General features: G+C 38.4%; 3 protein-coding genes across 4 annotated transcripts in view; 2 read left to right on the top strand and 1 right to left on the bottom strand.

Moving 5' to 3' along the window:
* TDRD9 (tudor domain containing 9) overlaps positions 1–15,916 on the bottom strand; it is an 84,210-nt gene extending 68,294 nt beyond the window's left edge. The window contains exon 1 of the mRNA XM_063332213.1: positions 15,750–15,916. Within this exon, the coding sequence (XP_063188283.1) occupies positions 15,750–15,916 (167 nt within the window). The remainder of the gene's footprint in view (positions 1–15,749) is intronic.
* On the top strand, positions 6,171–9,731 carry RD3L (RD3 like). Its single transcript, XM_063332215.1, has 4 exons — positions 6,171–6,231; positions 7,147–7,235; positions 7,952–8,260; positions 9,139–9,731. The coding sequence occupies exons 3-4, from the start codon at positions 7,959–7,961 to the stop codon at positions 9,434–9,436; spliced, it is 600 nt and encodes a 199-aa protein (XP_063188285.1). The 5' UTR covers positions 6,171–6,231; positions 7,147–7,235; positions 7,952–7,958; the 3' UTR covers positions 9,437–9,731.
* Positions 15,917–16,257: 341 nt separating the features above from the next.
* ATP5MJ (ATP synthase membrane subunit j) lies at positions 16,258–21,806 on the top strand. 2 transcript variants are annotated; one of them, XM_063333282.1, is made up of 4 exons: positions 16,258–16,377; positions 18,766–18,889; positions 20,703–20,723; positions 21,613–21,806. In XM_063333282.1, the coding sequence occupies exons 2-4, from the start codon at positions 18,766–18,768 to the stop codon at positions 21,636–21,638; spliced, it is 171 nt and encodes a 56-aa protein (XP_063189352.1). In that variant the 5' UTR covers positions 16,258–16,377; the 3' UTR covers positions 21,639–21,806. The 2 variants fall into 2 exon arrangements, with proteins under 2 accessions (XP_063189352.1, XP_063189351.1); XM_063333281.1 differs by lacking the exon at positions 16,258–16,377 and adding an exon at positions 16,567–16,724.
* The last annotated feature ends 112 nt before the right edge of the window (positions 21,807–21,918 follow it).

The raw sequence follows: 21,918 nt of genomic DNA, 5'->3' as shown, positions 1-21,918 counted from the left end.
CTGTGCTGAATTAAAAAAATGCCCATGAAAACTAGTATCAAATCCGAGATCCCCTCAATTTCAAATTGATGCCTTTAACTCCCCTGATTACTACTAAAGTGTCACCAGCACGGAGACATTAATGCTACAGACAGTCCAACCGTAAGAAATTGGCTTCAAACATGTCCCCATTTTATTCATAACAGCAACAGAAGTACAATGATAGCTTACACAACTTTCTGTCAGTTAACACTGTTAACTGCCCAAAAAAAGAGAAATTATTACTGTTGTTAGCTGTCACAGCAAAAAAACCAAACAAGGGGTCTTACCAAGTGGCCTCTCACATAGGCTACGGCAAGTTTTGTTCATAGTTATTAAAAAGCAAAGCAGCAGTCAAATGTTGTCTGAAGTAATCAGAGGAGGTAGACTCACCATCTGTCTGCAGCCTGAAACGGCTACAGGGATTTGTTCTGTCAAATCAAAAGAAAAATGCACTGCAAAGTTGATCATTAAATCCGAAGAGTGGGGCTGTGTTTATAAATGAAAGCAAATCATTCAACCTGCTAGATACAGATAGCTACAAAAATGAAATTGCACTTTTCTCAGATGACTGGTAGTATTGGTAAACCTTCCTATGTAAATGTACTGGACCTGGCTGGGATAGAGTTAATTTTCTTCATGGCAAGGAACTCTATGATGCTATGTTTTAGATTTGTCACCAAAACTATACACCAAACACACCAACGTTTTAGTTATTGCTGAGCAGTGTCTGCAGAACATCAAGGCAGCCTCTGTTTGTCACACTATGCACAAGAGGTTGGGAGGGGACACAACCAGGCAGATAACCCAAACCAACCAGAGATACTCCATGCCATGTAACGTCATGCTCAGTAAAAAAGAGGGAAAAGCGTGTGTGTGGTCAAATAAGAATTATGATAATTTCTTGGTGTGTCATTGTGAGTTTCATTCATAAAGACAGCTGTACTTCTTGCCTCTTTCAATTGCAAGTCATCAGCACCTCAGATGGTACGGATGCCATAAAATCTTCCAAAGTAAAGAATAGAGAGCTTTTCCTCCCCCTGTTCTCACTGTTTGTCACCTTGCTGTTCAAATCAATGCAATACTTGTTTAAATGGACGCATTTTTGAAAGGTTGATTTCATTTTTACCTGGAATCACTTCAGTGAGGCAGTTCAAAAGCACAGCTCCATGGCACAAGACGACAGGAGAGCAAACTGCTGTTCAGCACCAAAAAAAAAGTCTTTCTGACAAACAAAAAAAGAAGTGTGCTGTCCAACAGCACACTCAATCAGCACTAATAAGTATTGAATTTGTAGTTCTTACAGACAGGCACAGTAGTAGCTCCAGGTTTAACTACAGTGCTTTTTTATTACAGGACCTAGCTGTCAGTTTAGGAAGTTACTTTGCATATGTTAAGACACATGTGTTAAAACTAAAGTCTTCTTGCTGTACTCCAACCTGACTTGGATTTGCAGCTTTTTTCTCCCAGAATACAGTTACAGAACAATACTTGTTCACAAGAAAAAACTACACTGGAAGAACAGCTGATCCCTAGAGAACTTTTATTCCTCATGAGAATTTCAGATTTTGCAAGAATAAGTCTGTTTCAAGAATATGCCTTCTGCATTACAGCAAATTATTTATTACAGTAGCACTGAAAGGTCATAATCAGAATGTAAAACTTATTTAACCACACATCATGCAAATACCTAAGTTTACTGTGCTATAGAGATTATTTTACTTAGTTTTTTTAGAAAAAGCTTTCAAGAGATTTCAGAAAGCATCAGACAGGATAAAATAAATATCTTCCGTCACCTCTTTTTAGCTAAGAAATATTACCTTGTCATAAACAGACCCATCTTCTAAAGTAGCTGGTATTAAGGTTAGTTATGATAATTTTCAAGTAAGAACCCACTTTTCTGTAATGCTACTGCTTATACTAGAAGGAGTTTTCTATAAACATCCACAAAACCACCTAACTGCCAGTCTTCAAGTACTTCGGAGTTACGCTTTGCCATTGTATCAATAAAGCTAAAATCCAGGTATATTCAGCACCCTCGGAACACGTATCCCACATTGACTCATTCTGTTTCCCCGTGGTAAGTTTCAGCAGTTTAAATCCCAATGTTGTCTGTTGTACTTACATCACAAATGTATGTCATTATTCTTACTCTGTAGCTGTGCTATGCCTTCAACATAGACCTGAGTGCTCCTAGTTGATAACACAGAAAGCTGTAAGAGTACTGACAAGGAGAGATTCAGATGTTTTAACCCTGAAGAACTTCAAAAGCAAGCAATACTTCTAACTTAAGTAAATGCTAAATCTTTGCAGCCTCACACCAGTTAATTGATTCCAGAATATCTTAATCATCAAGGTCCCCCCTCACAATTGTGATGTCAAACAAAAAGAGGCAAAAGAGGAATTCCTAGAACAGATGAGACATTTTGAGTACCAGACATTTTCAGGTTAAAGATTAGAACCATGAACTGGACTTCCATGCCTTCACACCGAGCCACACGTGTACATGGCTGAACAAAACCACTTTGAAACTGAGGGTTCTCGCCACAAGCGTCAGGTTTAGATGCAGCTCTTCAGGACAAAACATACCCAGAACGTAACTGCCACCATGGATGTAGCACTGTGTTCAGAGGAGTTCTTTAAAGATGACATGTACTAATACCACACCAGATTGACACTCATTTCCCCTCAGTCAAGTAAGAACTAGTAACAGACTCCCCAAGTATGCCTCCTACTAACCAGAATGAATCAAGCAGTAAATGAAACAGTGCCTCATATTTGAATTTATTTTAAGGGTGAAAGAAAATAATAAACAGAGTAGAAACTGTTTTGCCACATGCACCAGGGCATGCTTATTATTCTCACTGGTGATCCGTAGAGTCAGTCATTATGAAGATCAGCTTCTAAATTAGAGGCTGTGTTTACGTTTACTGAAGACAGTAGGGAACCTCCATATTAATCTATTCTAGAGTAATTTCATGTAAATTATGCTTACTTTGTGTACTCACGTAACTATGGGAAAGTAAATTAAGCTACCTCAATGATTCCTCACTTCCGTATTTGTAAGCCAAATGTCATGAAAGCACTACAGCTAAGAGCCATGAGGAAACCAAATACAACACCATAACTCGTAAGAAATTCTCATCACAACAAAGCAGAGTAACTATTGCAGAGATACATTTAGATTGTTCCATCGTTCCATGTGTGGTTGTCTTCACTCACCCGTACTGATGTAAAAGTTTAACAGCCTCCTTACACATGAGCTCTGCCATGCAAACCTCTATTTTAGATTGCCTAGCTCTACTCAGACGCTCTTAAGGTGAACCATTTATTCTTTATATGGTCTGAAGGCACAGGAGACACAAGTCAATACATGTAACTGCACGGCCATGCAATTAGAGCTTCTCCACAGGCCTCCTTTACTATTATTATTTCAGAAAAAGGCTTCCAAGAAGTAGAGGAGTATTTAACTTACATAGCTAGAGTAATCTGCAGTGGAAAGCATACACATAGTGCAATACAATCATTTAGTTATTGCTCATGGAGTTGCTAGAAAAAGTATTTTGTACTCTCTTAGAAAGAAGAAAAATGAGAAGTTCCTCTTTTCTCCTTCCCTCCTCCAACAACTCCACAAACCAGGTTGCGCAGTCTCCTAGCCAGCTGCCTAAGTGAGAAACATCTTTGTAAGCTGGCAGAATTGGCAATTAGTTCAAGAAGTAAGAACTGTTTGATGTTTCCTCCATCTGAATTCTCCCCCCATTTACTTGGGACTGGGTGGAGAATGATGAGTATAGGAGAAAGAGGAAGACACTGACAATTCGGAATACATTCTTTTGGTACCAAGAAGTCCACAGGATAAAAATAAGCTATCACCCAAGGTTTTTAAAAAGTCTGTTCTACACATAGCCATTTAAAATTAGAAATAAATAACCTGTGTGTCTTACACAGGGATGCGAGGAAAGAGATCCCATTTTATCCACTGGCTGCCACCCTTATTTCCTTATTTACCCTATCAATTTTCAATTAGCATGTGCTCTTGTAAGGCTATTGTTTTGGAATAAGGCTCTTTGCTGACGAACCTGGACCTGCCATAGCAAGAAAGGAAAGACCACTAAAATTGTCTGAATTGATTAATGAAAGGAAATCTGCACTTTGGCTCCAGCAACTCTTGCTGCTCCCTCAGTTCAATTTGACAATAGTACCAGAAAACAAGCCTAAAATATGCTACAGAAAAAAGAATGGTTAACTTCAGAGAAAGCATAAGAAATGTTTATATGAAAATACACCCTTTCTGTTTTACCTACATAAGAGGAGATATAATTCACTGCAGTTCAAAGAAAATTACTAAGTTACAGAAACAACAGATGCTTTAGGAATTCATTACATTCCTTGCCTCAAAAATTAGGAAAACAAAGAAAGGTTGAAGGAAAGTTTTAAAAAAGTTCAAAGAATCTTCAGTTTGCATTTTGTATTACACATACAGTTAGGGTTAATTTACAGGAAAAAAATCAATTAACAAACAACAGCTCTGCTGCAGTGGCAGAGTAAATTATGGCTTATTAAAAAAAGACAAAAATTACTCATTATAATACTAATGTTATGGTCTCACGCAAATATTATGTGTTTTAGTCGCTAATACCACCAAAGAAAAATTCAGAAAAGGGAAATTAAAACTATAAAAATACTGTTTTGGTATGCTACAGTAAGAAAAGCAAAAGTGCTGGGACTGAAACTTTTAGAAAAGTTACAGAATTGAGTAAAGAAATGAAGTGCCAAAGATACGAGAGATTTAGAAGCTTAAGGCCATAAATCACTTGTAAAAACATAGCATCTCCAAGTTACATAAATTTACTGACTGAAGAAAAGTGCAAGATTGCTTGATGAATGTTGAGGACACCAAAACGTTTTTCCACAATAATGAGAGAGTCAAAGAACATTTAAAAAAATAAAATAAAAAAAAAGGCAAGAAACCTAAAGGTATGTAGTAAAGACTTCATACCATTTGTAATTTTATTACTGTGATTTTAGGAACTGCCTAAAAATTAATGAGAGGAATCAAAACACAGCACCCCCTCCCGCCAGGTTAGATCATAACAATAACTGTAGTTAATAATAAAGACAACCTCAGTAATGCCTTCAGGGAACAGACCCACTATCAGCCAAATTCAAGCCCAAACTTCCATCTCGACACAGCACTGCAGAACCATGAGCATATTTAGGGATAGCTGGATGGAACTGTAACTACACAGTTTCCAGGATTAACCACCAGCTAGCAACTGCATAAAATACTGCTCTACTTTGAAGTTCCAGTTCCCAATGCCAGCCTCACGTGAGCAGTCATCTCTTTCTGAATACAGATCTGAAATGGATACACAAGTAGAAGCAATACAAGTTTTCAGCTTAAATGTTCTCCTACCAATGGAAAGAAAAATATCATTCTCAGTATCCTGCCTCAGAGAATTTATCATGCAACCAAAGATTAGGTAAAAAAAAAACAACAAACCAAACTCTTGTAGGTTTCTCATTTAATTCATTTGTACACCTTCCAGTAGTATGCATCTCCTTAATTTGCAAAGACACTACAATCGTTTCATACTGTACAGCAGTTTACTTTCTGATTTGATACAGTGGAAAAAAAGTGATGACATGTTAACTGTGCTGTAAAGGGGGTGGCAAGGAGCATTTTAATTTCATCTGAAAATCTGTCAGGACACTTCTGTCATCATAAACCTACCTCCCCTCCTTTTTCACAGTACCACATACAATGCAATGTGAAAACCTTCCAGCTGAAGAGGATTAATACTGACATTTGAATTTTCCAATGTATAAGTAGTATCAGCTTTAATAACAGCCATACACGTCATCCTTTATGTTGTATGACATCTAGAACAAATTTACAGAACCCTTGTTCTCCGAACAGTTCGACACACCAGTGGGGGCAAAAAAGTAGGAACAAAAAATACTTAGAGGAGCAAAGAGAGTCATTAGAACAAGAAAGAGCAGAAGAGAAGGCGTTTTGTATACCATGCCTACTGTTTAGATTAATAGGAAGAGACCAGATAACTGGAACGGAAAATGCCTGCTTCAGCGACCTTTAGTGTGCACAATGCCATCCGTGAAAATGAATTTTAAAAATGGATACGCTCAAAATACTCATCAAGGAAAGAGGGAGCAGGCAACTGACAGCCAGTTGAGAGAGAAGCAAAGTCTATGGTAAGACTTACAATTCTGGGCTTTTTAGATCAGTTTGACCTCAATTTGCATCTCTTTATCATTCTATTCCTTTAATTAGATTAATGTGTCTTTCATGGCACACCATAGGTGTTACAGACTGGCTTCTTTAAACACATTTAAAATGTTAATTAAAAATGCTAAGAGCTATGCAGAATAATGAAAAAGCAGAATACTACGAGATTGATGAAATTCATCTGGAAGAACTATTTAATATAGCAACAAAATCCTGAGCAACTGTCAAATAGCTCTTTTCTGTCAACACTCACTTAACAAAGGCTTTAGATGATCTTTACTAGAGAAAGACTATTCTTAGCTGTTTAAAAATGACAGTAGAACAGCCGGATCCCCCCTCTAATGGGAGAAAAGTCTTCCAGCATCTCAATGGCCTGAAAGTTTAGTTTGATGATAAAAGCAACATAGTTATTTTTAGCACTCTACAGGCATAAAAATACAGCTCTAAACTGTGACCTACAGCTATGCACAGCCAAGCATCACATCATACGACAGCCTTAACTTTAGCTAGAAGCACGTCTGTAGTTGCTTCAGACTATCATTATTCATCTCACTACCAACAATACCTTTGGATGGATTTAGCAACAAGCATTTGAAATTGTTACCATCTTTTTTTTTTTTTTTTTAAATCGCTGCCATCGGCAGAACTCAATTCAAAGGTAGGAGATCTTAATGGACTTTGTAGAAAGTATTTGAGAGACCATGTTAGGCTAAATGGATTGCTACTTCTCTCTGGTACAGAGGATGAAAAAGAACCTTAAAAGCAGAAAAACTTAAACTGTCATATTCGGTACAGAAAACCATTTTTCTAAGCACAGTTTGAGTAAATGAAAAAAAAAGAAAAAAAGAAAAAAGAAAAAAAACCTTGTTTTCTTCCAGCAGTAGTAACAGCCTGGAAACAGGATATGCTAGAATAAGAGACCTTCAAGCAAACTCACCTGGAACGACACTGTTCACAGAAAACGGCAAAGGTAATTTATGTTATTTTATTCCAATTAGTATGCTTGTGTCTGCATGATTTGTAACAAACTGCAATTTTAAAAGCCTATTCCACCAGATGCTTGTTTCCAGGTTATATAAACAAGAATTTATTTAACACAAAAATATACCGAAGTTTTAAAAACCGATGACTCGGAGTTCCAGCACTTAACTTTATTTAATCACTTTTTAAATGTATGGGTGACTTCCAATTTTGGAGGTTTGTGGTTTTGTTGTTGTTTTAGGGTGGGTTTTTTTTGAAGGAGGGGTTGTTTGGTTTGGGGTCTTTTGTGTTTGGGTTGGGGTTTTTTTATTTATTTATTTAGTTTGGCAAAGGGGGGGAGTATTTTGGTTTTTTGTTTTTAAACCCTATGTGCTATCAGGATAAAAAAATGAAGTATTTCCAAGATGACAGATATGCACTTTTAAATGCTATAAACTTCACATAGCTACGTTAACTCAGAAAACAGATGGAAAACATTATAAAATGCAAGGCTTGTCAGATCTACTTATGGCTTGGTGATTATTGTTATCACTACTTATGTTGTACTGCAAAATATTTTAGAATCATTAAAAAAGTTTCCTTTAAACATTCAGCTCTTAAGAAGGAAGTCTACAGGTATAAATACCATCAGTCGGACAGCGTCCTGGTTTGAGGAAATAAGCAGACAAAAATAAGAAAAATTTATTTTTTTCTCTCCCCTCACAGCTTAAAAATGCCACTTTTTGGCTGGATGAAGTGGTCAAAAAATGATTCCTACAAACCCACAAGATACTCTGGGTCAGAAGTAGTTACAAAAACCCTACTGAGGGAACTGAAATGGCACCTGAAAGAACGCGAACGACTAGTGCAAGAGATTGAGAATGAACAAAAAGTCCAAAAGACTGGCATGGATTACAACTGGCTACCAAAGAACTACCAAAACCCTCAAGCAACAATTCCAGCTACTGAGCAACGGCAGCTTGAAGTTCTGTGTTCACAAATCCAGCCTTGCCAAATGGGAACTGTTCTCAGCAGGTAATTGTTTCGTATTTCTCTAACTTTGAGTATTCCATCGTAAGAAAGATGTTTCTTCCACCTAATCCAAGTTTATATTTGGCTCTGACATTTCTTTCAAAGTAACAATGACCAGCAATTGGAATGCATTTTTACAGGTGTTTTAAAAATCACATCTTTACTTTAATATGTTGTACTTGAAGGAAGTTTTTAATCAGGATTTTCCTGGTCTAATCCAAAACAAGGGAAGTCTCACATGCATAAACACATGACCTCTCAACAGTTTTTCCTCTGTTATTTATCCCTAATATTTATTAAATAGTAACTGAGTAACCAAAAATCAAATTAAAGCACTAATGCAATGCACTGTTACACAGAAACCCAGCCTCACTGTCCAAAATACCTGGAAAGCTTCTAAAACTAGCAAATCAGTGACAAAAAAAAAAAAACCACACCCATTTTTTAAAAACCAACCAACCCCCCGATATTTTACAAAGAAAAATTCTTCTATGCCTGTATTTTAAATACATTTTCTAGAGACACGTAGAAACATCAGAACAAGCCTATGTGCCTTTTAAAGCCCAGAATATACCTAAGGGCAAAGTCAGTTTAAATCAAGTTACCCAGATGGGCCAAAAAAAAAAAAAAAAAAAAAAAGGCATACCCAATAACAATAGCTTTCAATCCTCATAATAGCTGGACCACATCCAGTGCATTGTTAGAGCTCTTTTCCTCTTATAATCTTTTGGGGGAGGTGTGTGGGAAAATGTGGCAGCAAGGAATAAATGACACCAGAATGTAGTCATTTCCTCCTCCTTCCCCTCCCCTCAAAAGACCAGAGAGGAAACAGAAGAGTTTTCAATGCTGATGATTAGATTTCAGTTTTTGTTTGTTTCTAGATTTCGTGAAGTTTTGGCAGAAAATGATGTTTTACCCTGGGAAATAGTCTACATATTCAAGCAAGTTTTAAAAGATTTTCTTACCACCATCGAGAGAGAAAATCAACAAGACCAACTGGTAGATGCATGGAATACAAATTGCTCTGAACATTTCAGCCTGCGTGGAGACAGTTCTAACAAATCGGACAAAGATGAAATCCCCACGGTTTCAAGTTACGTCGACAAAAACACACAAAGCATGTTTCCCACTTTCTCTCATAGAATCTGGAATCTACCCTATTACTACCCATCAAGTTAAGTTGGTTTGTGTTTCTTTCAAAAAGCTATGTAGACGTTTGCATTCCTTTCTTGTGATTGCCATCCCCAAACACAGGAATAAGAAATGTGACATGCTCCCCTTTTTTCCAAGTTCAGAAATGAAAATGCTTGATTATAGCTAGTATGCAATATACAAAATTTAACTATGAACTCTCCTTTTGTCTTTATAGTAAAGATGTTGTGTTTGAAGGCACCTTTTAACCAAAAATGTAATGTTTCTGAAAACGGCCTCTGAAGTATTTTATTTTTTAGCCATATACAGCTAGATTTATTTAAACAAGAAAAGACTGTTTTCCATTTCAAAATAAAATAGCATCAATCCACAAAGTGTTAGATGAAACTTGTGTATTTGTCACATAGCTTTTAGGTTCAATAGGAACTTTATATTGTGTAAGACAAATGATTTAATATAGTATCAGTTATACCAAATAAGACAATAAATACTTTTTGTAGCTGAACAGTTATTGCTTAACTTTGAGAATAAGTTCAAAATTGAAAACAATGTCAGAAGTTTTAACACGCTGCATGTACTGTTTATTTTTTCCAAACTGTACTCTGCATGTGCTGAAATACTGTGAAGATAAACAACTAAATGAAAACATTGGATATTTAACAGCGTTTAACACCTAGCTCTCCATTCTTTAAGAAGTTAATGAATTATTTTTTTCAAGTAGTTGTACTTCTTCATTTGGCTTATTGGAAGTTATCCTGAAATCCAGGTTCTGCATTAAACCTAAACATTTTGATCAAATCAGACAGCACTTTTCTAGAATAGCAGAAGAGTCAACAGATCATTTCCAAAGCAAGAGGTGATCTTTTTAAATTTAAGTAAAACAAAATTTCATGTTTTTCAGTTGCCATTATTATGATGAAGTTTTACAAGACTGATTGGATATGTAGCAGTTGCGGTCACAGCAGACAATTAGAGCAGAAAATCAATGAAAACATATGCCAGAACTCAGTTTGCTGCATTTCCAATTGGGCTCCCATCACTGTATGTAACAAGTTTTTACATGTCTTTTACGTAACCTCTTCATCTCCAGATCTTCTTTTAATCTGTCTGCCACATCATTAAAAAAAAAATGGGCAAGACTCACACAGCCCAATTGACAGACAGCACTATTTTGCAAACATGGAGGAAAACTGCTTCCTCAGGTATTTTCTTCAAACATACTGAAGACAACATTCAGATTTCCTCAAGCTGATAACGTATAACTGAAAGGTATTTCCTATGTTCCACAATTTTTAACCCACACCCAAGAAAGAATTTACTAATACTGCAACATAAATTGGGTGAAACAAATGGCACAATGTTTTCATAAACGAAAAAATACTATTTTAAAAAAAGCCTTTGGAAAGTTTATAATCTAGAGAACATTCCATGCAGAAAAGTGGAACATAATCTATACAGAAGGTGCAACAATATCCACCTAACTGCATAGACCTAACTAAGAAAGCACTACAGGGCTAGAGTAAATCAGTTCCCACAAGTTTAGAATAAAAAAATTGCATCTCAATACCAAAATTAACCAGTCCCTCCATTTTCCATTAACTAAATACACAAAACTTCACAGGCATGTGCAAACTCATTCTCTCTGCACTCAGCTGGTATAAACTCTGTGCCCTCCATTTGTGCAGCTGTCAGTTTGTGGATAAATAACAGAAGAGCTAATCTCAACTTACTCTGCCCTACCGATGCAGAATTAAGAGTATCAGATTCTTTTCATGCAGTTCTAAACAATCCAGACATGGATCCCTGCACAAGGGCAGGACTGTTTGAAAGGAAGGTTTTTCCTCAGTGATAAAGCTCCCCACAGAGTTAAACATCAAGTACCTTTTCCACAGGAAAGAGGGTAACAGGTACTGAGCATATAAAAGGCATTAACAGAATTCATATTACATTGAGAATTAACATCCACAATGCTGGTTTCAGAATATGACTTTTATTTAGTCAAATGTGCAAGATTCCTGCAATGGTAGTTCACATAAATTAGTTTCTTAAAATGGTAACTTCACAGCTTTCTATTGGAAAACAGATGAAAAAAGTTGTAAAAATTTAGATTCCAAGGTCCACCTTCCTTTATGATCATCAAAAACAGGTAGGGGGGAAAAACCTACAACCCTACAAGATGACCACGGATACAACTTATGCATTCTTCATGAATTTCACTTCAATTTCACTTTAATATAAGCAAAGGCAGTCTTCTAAGTCCAGAAATAAGGACCATCAACTACAACATACACCAAAAGGCAGTCACTGAATAATAGTCCAAAAGATTTTCTAGGCATCATAGCCAATTCAATGTTAAATCCCAATGCAATGCAAAGGAAACAGACAAAAAGGGTTACCTGCTTTTATATGCATGTTTTATTGATGAAACTGATACTAGGCTACTGCATCCAGTTCTAGTGTTCATACTTGGGGGGGTCTGTGGTGTGTGTGAAAGGAGACAGAGAAACCAAACTGCATACTGGAGAGGATGTAGCAAAAAAAATTATCCAGAGGCTAAGAAAATGGCATCTACTAAAGATCGTGCTTTGTCCATTTTGTCAAAAACAGAAATGAGGTAAACTTCATGGAATATGAGGACTTTCATCTGATGGAAGTATTATGTACTCTCTCTCTAGTTAAAAACAGAGAAAAGCATAGAAAAACCAAACGTGTAAGAGCAAGAAAACAAACTAAAAAAAGTTAAACATGTTTTAAAGAAATCTGCTAGGTTTACTGCAACGTGCTACAAAGAGAATCCGTAACTCAGTCTGCCAGCCAAGACAAGTTATTTTCTGGAATTTAGCTTACACTTAGATTTCAACTATACCAGATAGCAGTAACACGGCTGCAGGCCAGTCATCATTTCCCTGCTGAAGATTACTATTTGAGAACGCAACTGTTTCTTTAAGCACTTCTTATTTATGGCCTACATGATTTGCATGAGGTGATCTGAAACTATATTATTCCTTACACTAACCCAGCTGGTATTTCTGACACAGCTGACGCAAACCACTGCATTCACAGAAAGACAAGTGATAATAATATCAAAGGGCAGCAATGTCTCCCACCTGCCCAGGTGTTGGGCAGAAAAAACAGCGTACGATTTTTTAAAGCCAAAGAAGCTGGCTATAAAAAAGGGCTAACTTGGTGAAAGCTACACATATGAAATGCAAAAAATCAAAGAGAGACTAACTACCTTTTCCACATTTAAGCCTTTAAGTGTCTCAATATGAACCACAATTGTTTTGATAACAAGAAAGGATTTAAGGGTCTAAATTTAATTCAGTTAAACATAATCAGAGGAATTAAAAAGTTAACCAATGAGCTATTTAAGGATCAAAATTCCAACCAAAATTACTAGCACTGCTATTCTAGAGGTAGTTCAGATACCAAGATAATCTTAAAAGCCGTAGAAAATGAGGCATCACTGGTAAAGAAAGAGAACACATTCTACATCTCTGTTTAAGGGAGACATGAGGCTTTTATATCATTTTTTTGTACTTTACTACATTAGACAGTTTCAGTAATATTTTGGTAAAATATTAGTTATTACACACATTTGCGTGCAATAACACACCTGTACCAATTTGATATTAATCCTACACATTTTTACTTCTAAATTTAGACAAAACAAGTAGAAAGACAGTCTCCATCAATAATCGTATATCCAGCTTTAAATAACTTAAATAAGCATTTGAAAAATATAAAATAATCTTTGTTTTGATTTTCCCAAGAAACAAAGTTTTGAAAGAAATATTAAAATATACTATTATCCAACGAGCAGCTTCAACAAAAGGAGAGAAATTCTTTCGTTTTCAGCTCTACAAACTCTTTCTTAAGAAGCCAGTGAATAAAACCTAAGCATTTCCTACTTGAATCTAAACCTCCTCAAGATTCTTCAAGATTTTTAAAACTCCCTAAACATAAGCATATTCCCAGAATTATGAAACAGAAGTGTATATGGAAACAAAACAGCTAAACAAAAACACCTTATACACGTTCTTTTCATTTTGCAGCAGCACACAAATGCATCTATCATCTATTCTCAAAAGTTTTATATGTCGTAATGATGAAATTCTGTCCCCGCTTACACAAATAGCTATTTAGGATTCATATCCTCTCTTTCTTTCTCTCAGATGAGAAAGAAAAAAAGAAAAAAAAACAACCTATAAAAATAACTTCTGTTAACACAACTGTAAAACCCCACAATTAGGTTACATGCTAAGGCTTTTGAGTCGAAAAGGGTATCCGTCTAACCAAAGTAGATTTGCCTCTGCCTAGGCACACAAGGCTTGATGAATCTTGCTAATTTCTTCTGTATTACTTAGTACATTTTAGTGGCTCAGTGCTCAGTTGGGTTCAAGAAATCTCTCGTTAAACCCTTCCCAAGTAGTACAGAAATGTTACTGGCACCCAAATAAAGACCGAGAAATCCAAGACATCTTGTGCATACTGGGCTTAGGAACTACATTAACGGTAGATAACCTTAAAACACTATAAAATTCTGTTTGGTCACTTCTGGAAAATTTTAACTACTTGCATACAAACCAGTAGCGCTCAGTCAGATTCAGAGGCTGTTAATGGCAGCGCTTTCACATTAAAGGATGACAGGGGATAGATATTTTCATGTGCCCATTTTGTCCTTTCCATGACGCAAAGGCAAAAACCAACAGCCTGAACAGTCTCTGCTGAGCCGTCAGAATATCTGCTGTTAAGATGTTAGGCAAAAGGTTCATTCTTCCTCAGAAGCCAATGTACACCCTTTGAGAGAGGTCTTGAAACAAAGCAACCCATGCTGCTATACAGCACACAGGAAATGGAAGACATGCAAGTCTAGATTGTTTCTCCACGTAATTTTGAAAAATACTTCAGTATATTAAAGTGCATACAAAACACTTTTCTATAGCCACCATGGACACACTAACTGAACCTGATCTAAATACTAAGATTACTATGCGCTGCCACAACACATTTCTCTTTAGGCAGCATCCAGGGGAAAGGGGTTGTTTTGTTGTTGGTTGGTTGTTTTTTTTTTTCCCAATATGCAACACTATGCAAACATACATAGAGTTCTTCTCCTGGACTGTAAACTCTGCCATCTGAGAATAAAGCATATCCAAGGAGTGACAAGCCAATACACCTTGAACTAGTTTCATCCTGTTAATTAAAATGCTTCAGATAGGTCACAAGAGCAATGAACATACACAATTTAGTTAGAAAACACGTAGCGGTCGACTGAGGAAAACAGACTGCTAACTGCTGCTCAGATAAAACAGACATTCCTATAGAGAAGCAAACAAAGATTCAGTTTGAAATAACTGAGAACATCTGCAGTAGGTGACATCAGTATCTTAACTGCTAGAAAATTTCTGCCTGGAAAGGGACATTAGAGGAAAGAAGGAAGAACAGATAAGAAACAAGCCAAATTTTCACAAATTTGTAGCTTAACAAATTAAACTTCCCGAGAAAGTTATAGGGTAGGTAATACCTATTTATTATTAAGAACATTTGCTTATGAATTTTGGTATAAGTAAAGGATTAATCTACTCAAAATAGAAATGCTTAGTTACAAAGAATGTATCAAACACTACTGGTCAAAATATTTATGTACTGTAACATAATTATTTGACATTCAAGGATCGTCCACTAAGAACAAGAAGATAAAAGCCAGTAATACTATTAAGGGACTATGAGGGGAAAACAAAGATCAGCCCAGATCAGCAGTGTTGCTCATTGACTTAATAGTAACACATAAAAACATACCCTGAGAATATTATGAATACGGGATTTAAGTGTTTACTCCCGAATATCATTTTATTTATCACTTGCCACTGCCAAAATTCCTAAGCTACACACCTGAATCAGAATAAACCAGGTCTTCTCTAGCATTGTTCCAGAGTTTTTCAACAGCACTTGCCAGAATTGCACACCAGCACTAATGCACTTCAGAGAAAGAAAATCCTACACGTAGCACGTCTAGTGATGATCAAGACAACAGAGGTAAGCGGCAAATCAGAAAAAGTATTAAAACCACAAAAACACGTCTATCCCTGGACTACAGCCACAAACGTTACTGAGGAGGGTGTCAGGCTGCAATCCCACAACCACACCACACCGAGCCCAGGCAGAGCGGGGGAGTCAGAGAGGCCCGTCCAGACCCTGGTGAAACGCCCTGCACACCCGGGGCCACGGGCGCGCACACCAGAGAAGGGAGGCCACCGGTGCCCTCACAGACGGCCCTTCGCCCCGGCTGTGAGGAGCACCTCCCTGCCGTGAGGCGCGGAGGCCGCCCCGCACTCACCCCGCAGCCGTGAACGGCTCCCGGGCAGCGAGTGGGCTCGGGGGGCGGCAAGGGGAACTGCGCGGGGCGCCGGCCCGCGCCTCCTCGCCCAAGAACTCGACAGCAGCGACGGCTTTGCCGATAGTAAACCAGTCGCTGATCTGCTCCGCCGTCAGCTGCCGCAGCATGATGATGGCGGCGGCACGCGGCGCCCGCCTCGCACTTCGCACCGCGGAGCCCGCCTCGCGCGCAGCGCGCCTGCGCCCTCCCTATGCACCCCCTCCACCCCCACCCCCCCCCCCCGCCGGCACGTGACTCAGCGGTCCGGCGCCTCGCGCTGCCGCCGCAGCTGAGGGGAGCGGAGGGGCTCTCACTTCTCAGCCCGCAGAGGCGCCGGGGCAATCGGTTCCCGCCCCTCACGCCCACAGAACAATGGCCGAGAGCGGCTCTGAAATCCCAGCCGCCGGGAGCAGGCGGCTCACAGGCATGTAGATGCCTCAGCCCTCCTGATTCTGACCCTGCGGGTGCCTCCCGGCCCTGCGGGACAAGCTGTTTTCTAAGCAGCGCGATACGTAAAGACTGGCGACAGGCGCTTCCCGGCATTGTTCCTTGCACAGGACACTTGCTGCGCTCCCTTCTCAGGAGTGAGGTGCAGATGGGGCAAAACACTGTGGTGAGAGGGGCCCTGGGGCTGGGTGTGGGCTTCTTCAGCGACACGAGCTGAGGAGCAGGCAGGGCCCTGCAGCGGCCGAAGGGGCGCCGGGAGGTGACGGGACATGAGGAGCGGCGGCGCGGAGCTGGGGCTCGCTGGCCGCCAGCGGCGTGCGGGGGGGCGCTCTGGTCCTCCGCAGCTATAGGGGGCGCTGCGCGGCGTCGCTTTGGTCTGACGCCTTGGCGTGTTGGCGCGTCCTTTCCCAGCGTCCCCCGCGGCGGTAGCGGAGCCCGTCCCCGCTCGGTGACCTTCGCGCGCAGCCCGGGTGCTCCCCGCTCTTAACGGTGGGTTTCAGCCCCAACGAGCCTTGCCCGTTGTTGGCGGGCGTCGCTCAGGGGTGTCTCGGGGAGGCAGTTGTGGTTCAGCCCGCGAAAAGGGTGTGGGAAGGCGCGGCCTGCGGCACTCGAGCTGTGCCGTTACCCACGTCGCCCGCCGTGCGGCAGGAGCTGTGTGGGTCAGGCCCGGGCGGGCGGTAGGTTCCCCGGGCTGCGGTGGGGTCATGGCGAGGAGGTCAATGAGAAAGCAAATCCAGTGTCGTTCCAGATAGATTTCAGTTAAAAGGCCCGAACAACGTCGCGTCCACCGAGGCCTTGGGGGAAGGTCTCTGCCGGCTTTTAGCAGGGTGTTAATTGGAAATAGCATTGCTTAGTCCTTGTGTTTTGTAGTGGTGGGAAAATCCTTTCCTTTCTATTCAGTGTCCTTGTTTGTTAGTATGCCTTTATATTTTGCTATAGCAGAATTATTGCTATTGTGGCACTATTTGTCTGAAAGTACAAATACAAGGAACTTTAGGGGAGGTGCAGTGTGCTTAAGAGAGTTGCTGAAAGCACAACACTCTTTACGGAAATCTGTCCACAATAATAAACTTGACTGAAATGTTGTTCCATAAATATGTAAAGATAGATGTGGGTTTGTCTATAATTATATAATAATCACCATGAAGATGCTTTCATTCTTTAAGAAGCACCTAGATTTTTCCAGTTGTTTTGACATTGGCTACCCTTGCTCTTTGAGGCTTGCCAAAGGATGCTTTACATCTAGTAATGGCAAATAAGTAAGCATTACCTCATGGAAGTTTAAATCCACTTTTCTTTCCTGGGACTCTGGTTTACCATATACTGTCCGTATATGTATGTAACTGGCTATATTGGGTTGTAGTAAGTGTAAATAGTGACTTTATTGGGGAGAAGTGCTGTATGTTACATAGTAGAATGTGTTAATATGTCAGTGCAATGGGGTGCAAATGTGTATTAACATGTTGTATGGGAGTTAGGGTAATCTTTAAACATCTTGCAGTTTTCTGTTTGTCTAACAAAGCTGCATAGAAAGGAAAAAAAAACATTGTTAGACTTTTTGCTTTTGGGACATATTTTGAAAGTAAAATGTTCATGATAAATCATTAATTCAGTAGCTTAACATCATTTATTTTGATAATGATTCATATCATTATTGACAGGCTGAGAGAGTTGGGGTTGTTCAGCCTGGAGAAGAGAAGGCTCCGGGGAGACCTTACAGTGGCCTTCCGGTACCTGAAGGGGGCCTATAAGAAAGCTGGGGAGGGGCTGTTTGCAAGGGCATGTAGCAATCGGATGAGGGGCAATGGTTTTAAACTAGAGCAGGGTAGGTTTAGATTAAGACATTAGGAAGAAGCTCTTCACAATGAGGGTGGTGAGACACTGGAAGAGGTTGCCCAGAGAGGTGGTGGAGGCCCCATCCCCGGAGACATTCAAGGCCAGGCTTGATGGGGCTCTGAGCAACCTGATCTAGTAGAAGATGTCCCTGCTTACTGCAAGGGGCTTGGACTAGATGACCTTTAAAGGTCCCTTCCAACCCAACACATTCTGTGATTCTATGATTTATTTTGCTATTTTGAGTAGAAATTACCACGTTGGGAGAGACATCTATGCTGCGGAGGAGGGAGGGAAACTTAACTTGGTAGTACGCAGAAGGAGCTTCTCTAACTTGTCTGGAATGAGGCTTTCCTCCTGAGAGAATCTGGAAACGTGAAAAAAAAGAAAAAGTGTCACTGATTGGGAGAGCCTAGCTATTGCTACTCTGTAAATGTTCTATTGAGTCATCTTTGAACCCTTTCATCATCTGTAATTTATTTTTAATTGTCTTAGTCCATAAATTGTGACCTTAACTCTGAATTTGCATTATTTTGCTTTGGAATAAGTACTTTTGCATGTTTGGGGACTTTTTTTTAACCTGTAACCTGCTGTCGATACATATCAGGAGTGTGTATATGTGTATATATATTAAAAATATAGCAGGTAAGAATACAGTTGCAAAACTCACCATTGCAAAACTTCTTATCATTTTCAGATGGTGCAGACCATGATTCCAAAGTCATTGAGAGCCATGAAATTCTACTTCACTACCGTGTATCAAGAAATATGGGTTGGTGTAGCATTAACAGCTTACGCCTATTACAAAATTTCTTATGGTGGTAAGTTATGCATTATAGTCTTCATTAGCTGTTACTTTATAGATAAGGTTATAGATAAGAATATCTTTAACAGTTAGAAATCAGTTATTTAAAATATCCAGCAAATAACAAATTAACACCCTTGCTTAAGGCCAGGTCTTTGCCATAAAAATTCAGACGTTTTAACATGCACAGCGTAGAAGGTTACACTAATAAAAATACTCAAATACGAGTGTAACTGTGCCTACATTATGAAGATTAGGTAACATAGGAATTGGTTTTAAAAATCCACATCTAACTTGTAGCGTAGAGTTACAGAGTCTTTTCCTGTAGATTTGTGCTGAAGGGGAATGTAAGACTGTTCTGAACTAGAACTTGCTTTGATTAGAAGTTTTTTTAGAATCATTATGTTTTTGGGTTTTACTCAAGATCTGCAAAAAAATACTGTTTATAAAAGGTTTTCTTATGTGGACTTGTGAAAGCCAAAGTAAGTTTATTTTGGGCTGATGCACCTCAGAATGTGAGGTGCATCACTGAACACCAAAATGTGTGTTACTTGGTGATACTGGATCACTTTCTCAGAGGAAGAAACAGAACATCTAATGTAAAAATAATAAATTTGAATGGCCAGGTCCCTCAAATCAGAAGGGTGCAACAGATACGGTGTCTTAAAGGTCCTGCACTTCAATTTAGGCTATGCTGAAAAAAATCCAAGTCAAACCCTTTACTAGCTCTCATGAACAATGAAATGTTATAAACTGTGGACAGACTTGAGAGGGAAGGGAATCCCTCACTGTGGAAACATCTGAGTGATCTTACCTCAAGATTTCTCTAGCTTTGTCCAAATAACTTATAGCACATCCAAAACTGTTACACTACGCTTACAAGCTTAAGTAAATATAAGAAGTTGAACAGACAGAGAGAAAAAAAAAATAGTTTCACTTTTGCTTTAGAATTCAAAATTGACAGACTGTTTCAAGTTTGTGTTCATGTCATGCTACTTTTATTTTCATTTATGATTTAGAAAATAGATGTGGTGGTGTAAGGTTTTGAGGGCCAAAACCTTGGTATGGGGCAACTGTATGCTAAGCATTATTTTAAAGTGAAAATAGCTTTTAATAGCAGTAACCCTTTCCGCAGTTTGGGGAACGGTTTTGCAAATAATGCATAAATTTATGAAAGAGTATGTTGTAGAACAACTTAGATTGTAAGGGACCTCTTGAGCTTACCTGGTCAAAACCACTGCTTCAAGTAGTTAAATCAAAGTTAGATCAGGTTGCTCATGGCCTTAGTCATAATTCAAATTAATATTTCCAAGGGTTGAGATTGCACCACCTCTTATGATTGTCTTCCTGATGAAGAATTTTTTCCATCTATTTTTGTCTGATCACTGTGAATCAGTATTTTAGGAGAACAAGTGCAATTGAAATGTAAAATAAGCTTTTATATTTACAAAGGGAGATTTTAAAGCAAACCGTATTCTTACCACTTCGGTTTACACCAGTATGTTGTGTGTATATACATCCATATAGTATGTAAAATAGTACCATTCTGTATACGTTTCTTCTGAATTACAGTAGGAGTCTTGATGGCTACAATTTCTAAATGCATGGAGTCCTAGTTAATGAAAAACAAACAACTTTTAAAAAATTAATATAACTTTTACTGACATGTACCATGGAAAGTACATGATGTACATTTCTTAAATGTTGTTCAAGCTAAATTAACAAATCATAAGTGGTATAATCTAATTGAAGTGTATCTGCAAAAAATAAATAGGAAATATTTTTTTTAAACTGTCATTGTTCATCTTGTTTTTTCGTTATTTTTCCAGGCAAAAAAGCAGTGGCAGATAGTAAGTATTAAATATCTAATACCCTGTTGCATTTTTTAAATAAGTGCAGTAAAAATTAGCTCTATGTATTTTATGTAAGTTTGGGGTTTAAGTTACGGATTCAGAAAATGTTTAAAGACTACTTCAACATTTCTACTTTTGGTTGTATTGATGGTTTTATAACCTAGAAACATCTGTCAATCTGCACAGATGTCTTGAAGTGTCCTTTGCATAGGTTTTAGTAGTGGAATGGAAGTTGTATGCCTTGACTGGGCGGGGGGGGAGGGGAGGAGAGGAATTCTTTTAAATAATAGTAACAACCGTTTAATGGACTTACTTAAATCAGCAGGATCTCAAGAGTAGCTGCTATTTTAGCTGTCAGGAAACTAAGACGTTTAAACTTATATTTTGAATTTGTATTTTTACATCTTCTGTAGTGTTTAGATATTTATGGACAGTTTCTTCTAAAATCACATTGGAATTTAATTTTTCATGAGCTGCTGTATCTCAGTTACTTTCTGCACCATAATAGATAGCCCATTTGCTCCCAGTTGAATTTGTATATGCAAGGACTATTAAAATTTTTAAATGTGCAATTAGTGAAAATACTGCCCAGTAGACTTAAGGATAATAGCATAAATAAACTGTAATTTAGAAAGAACCATATGAAAACTGAGGAACGATGAATGTTTGCCTATAATAAATGCTTTAAAACTTGTGAAAGAGGGTTTTTAGTATTGGCCAAGTTTATGTATGTAGTTTGAGGGTTTTGTTTCATTTGACAGGGGAATTGAATCTGCCAGTTCTTGTGCTCAGATGTATACGCAGTTGTCTGTTCTAGGTTCTGAACTATGTTCCTGAATTGATTCGCTCTACTGTTTGAACAGTCTAAATCGTGTCTTTGTTTCAGAGTCCTCTGGTGCTGGCCATCATTAAAGACCTCTTCTGGGAGTATGAATTTGGTGTTTCATCATCTTTACTATAAATGAAGCAAGTTACAACCATAGGGAAGTTAATTCTAAAACTGTACCTGATCCATCTGATGTAATTAGAGAAAGAATAAATCCATTGAGCAACGAGGAATTAAACATGTTGGACAAAGTATGCTGGAGTGTATTGTCAACCTAATTTTTAGAATAAGTATTTTTTGTTTTCTACAGTTCTTCCAAGTTCCATGTTAAACTTTTTCAATAATACTTTGAAAATGACCAAATTT

The sequence above is a fragment of the Chroicocephalus ridibundus genome, chromosome 4 (genome assembly GCF_963924245.1).
Source record: "Chroicocephalus ridibundus chromosome 4, bChrRid1.1, whole genome shotgun sequence".
Taxonomy (NCBI): domain Eukaryota; kingdom Metazoa; phylum Chordata; class Aves; order Charadriiformes; family Laridae; genus Chroicocephalus; species Chroicocephalus ridibundus.
The sequence above is the reverse complement of the archived record's forward strand: the minus strand, read 5'-3'. Positions and strand labels throughout refer to the sequence as shown.

Coding starts and splice junctions, on each gene's coding strand:
- RD3L (XM_063332215.1), top strand. CDS start 7,959: ATGCCACTTTTTGGCTGGATGAAGTGGTCAAAAAATGATTCCTACAAA. Junction 8,261..9,138: donor ATGGGAACTGTTCTCAGCAG/GTAATTGTTTCG, acceptor GTTTGTTTCTAG/ATTTCGTGAAGTTTTGGCAG.
- ATP5MJ (XM_063333282.1), top strand. CDS start 18,766: ATGGTGCAGACCATGATTCCAAAGTCATTGAGAGCCATGAAATTCTAC. Junction 18,890..20,702: donor TTACAAAATTTCTTATGGTG/GTAAGTTATGCA, acceptor TTATTTTTCCAG/GCAAAAAAGCAGTGGCAGAT. Junction 20,724..21,612: donor CAAAAAAGCAGTGGCAGATA/GTAAGTATTAAA, acceptor TCTTTGTTTCAG/AGTCCTCTGGTGCTGGCCAT.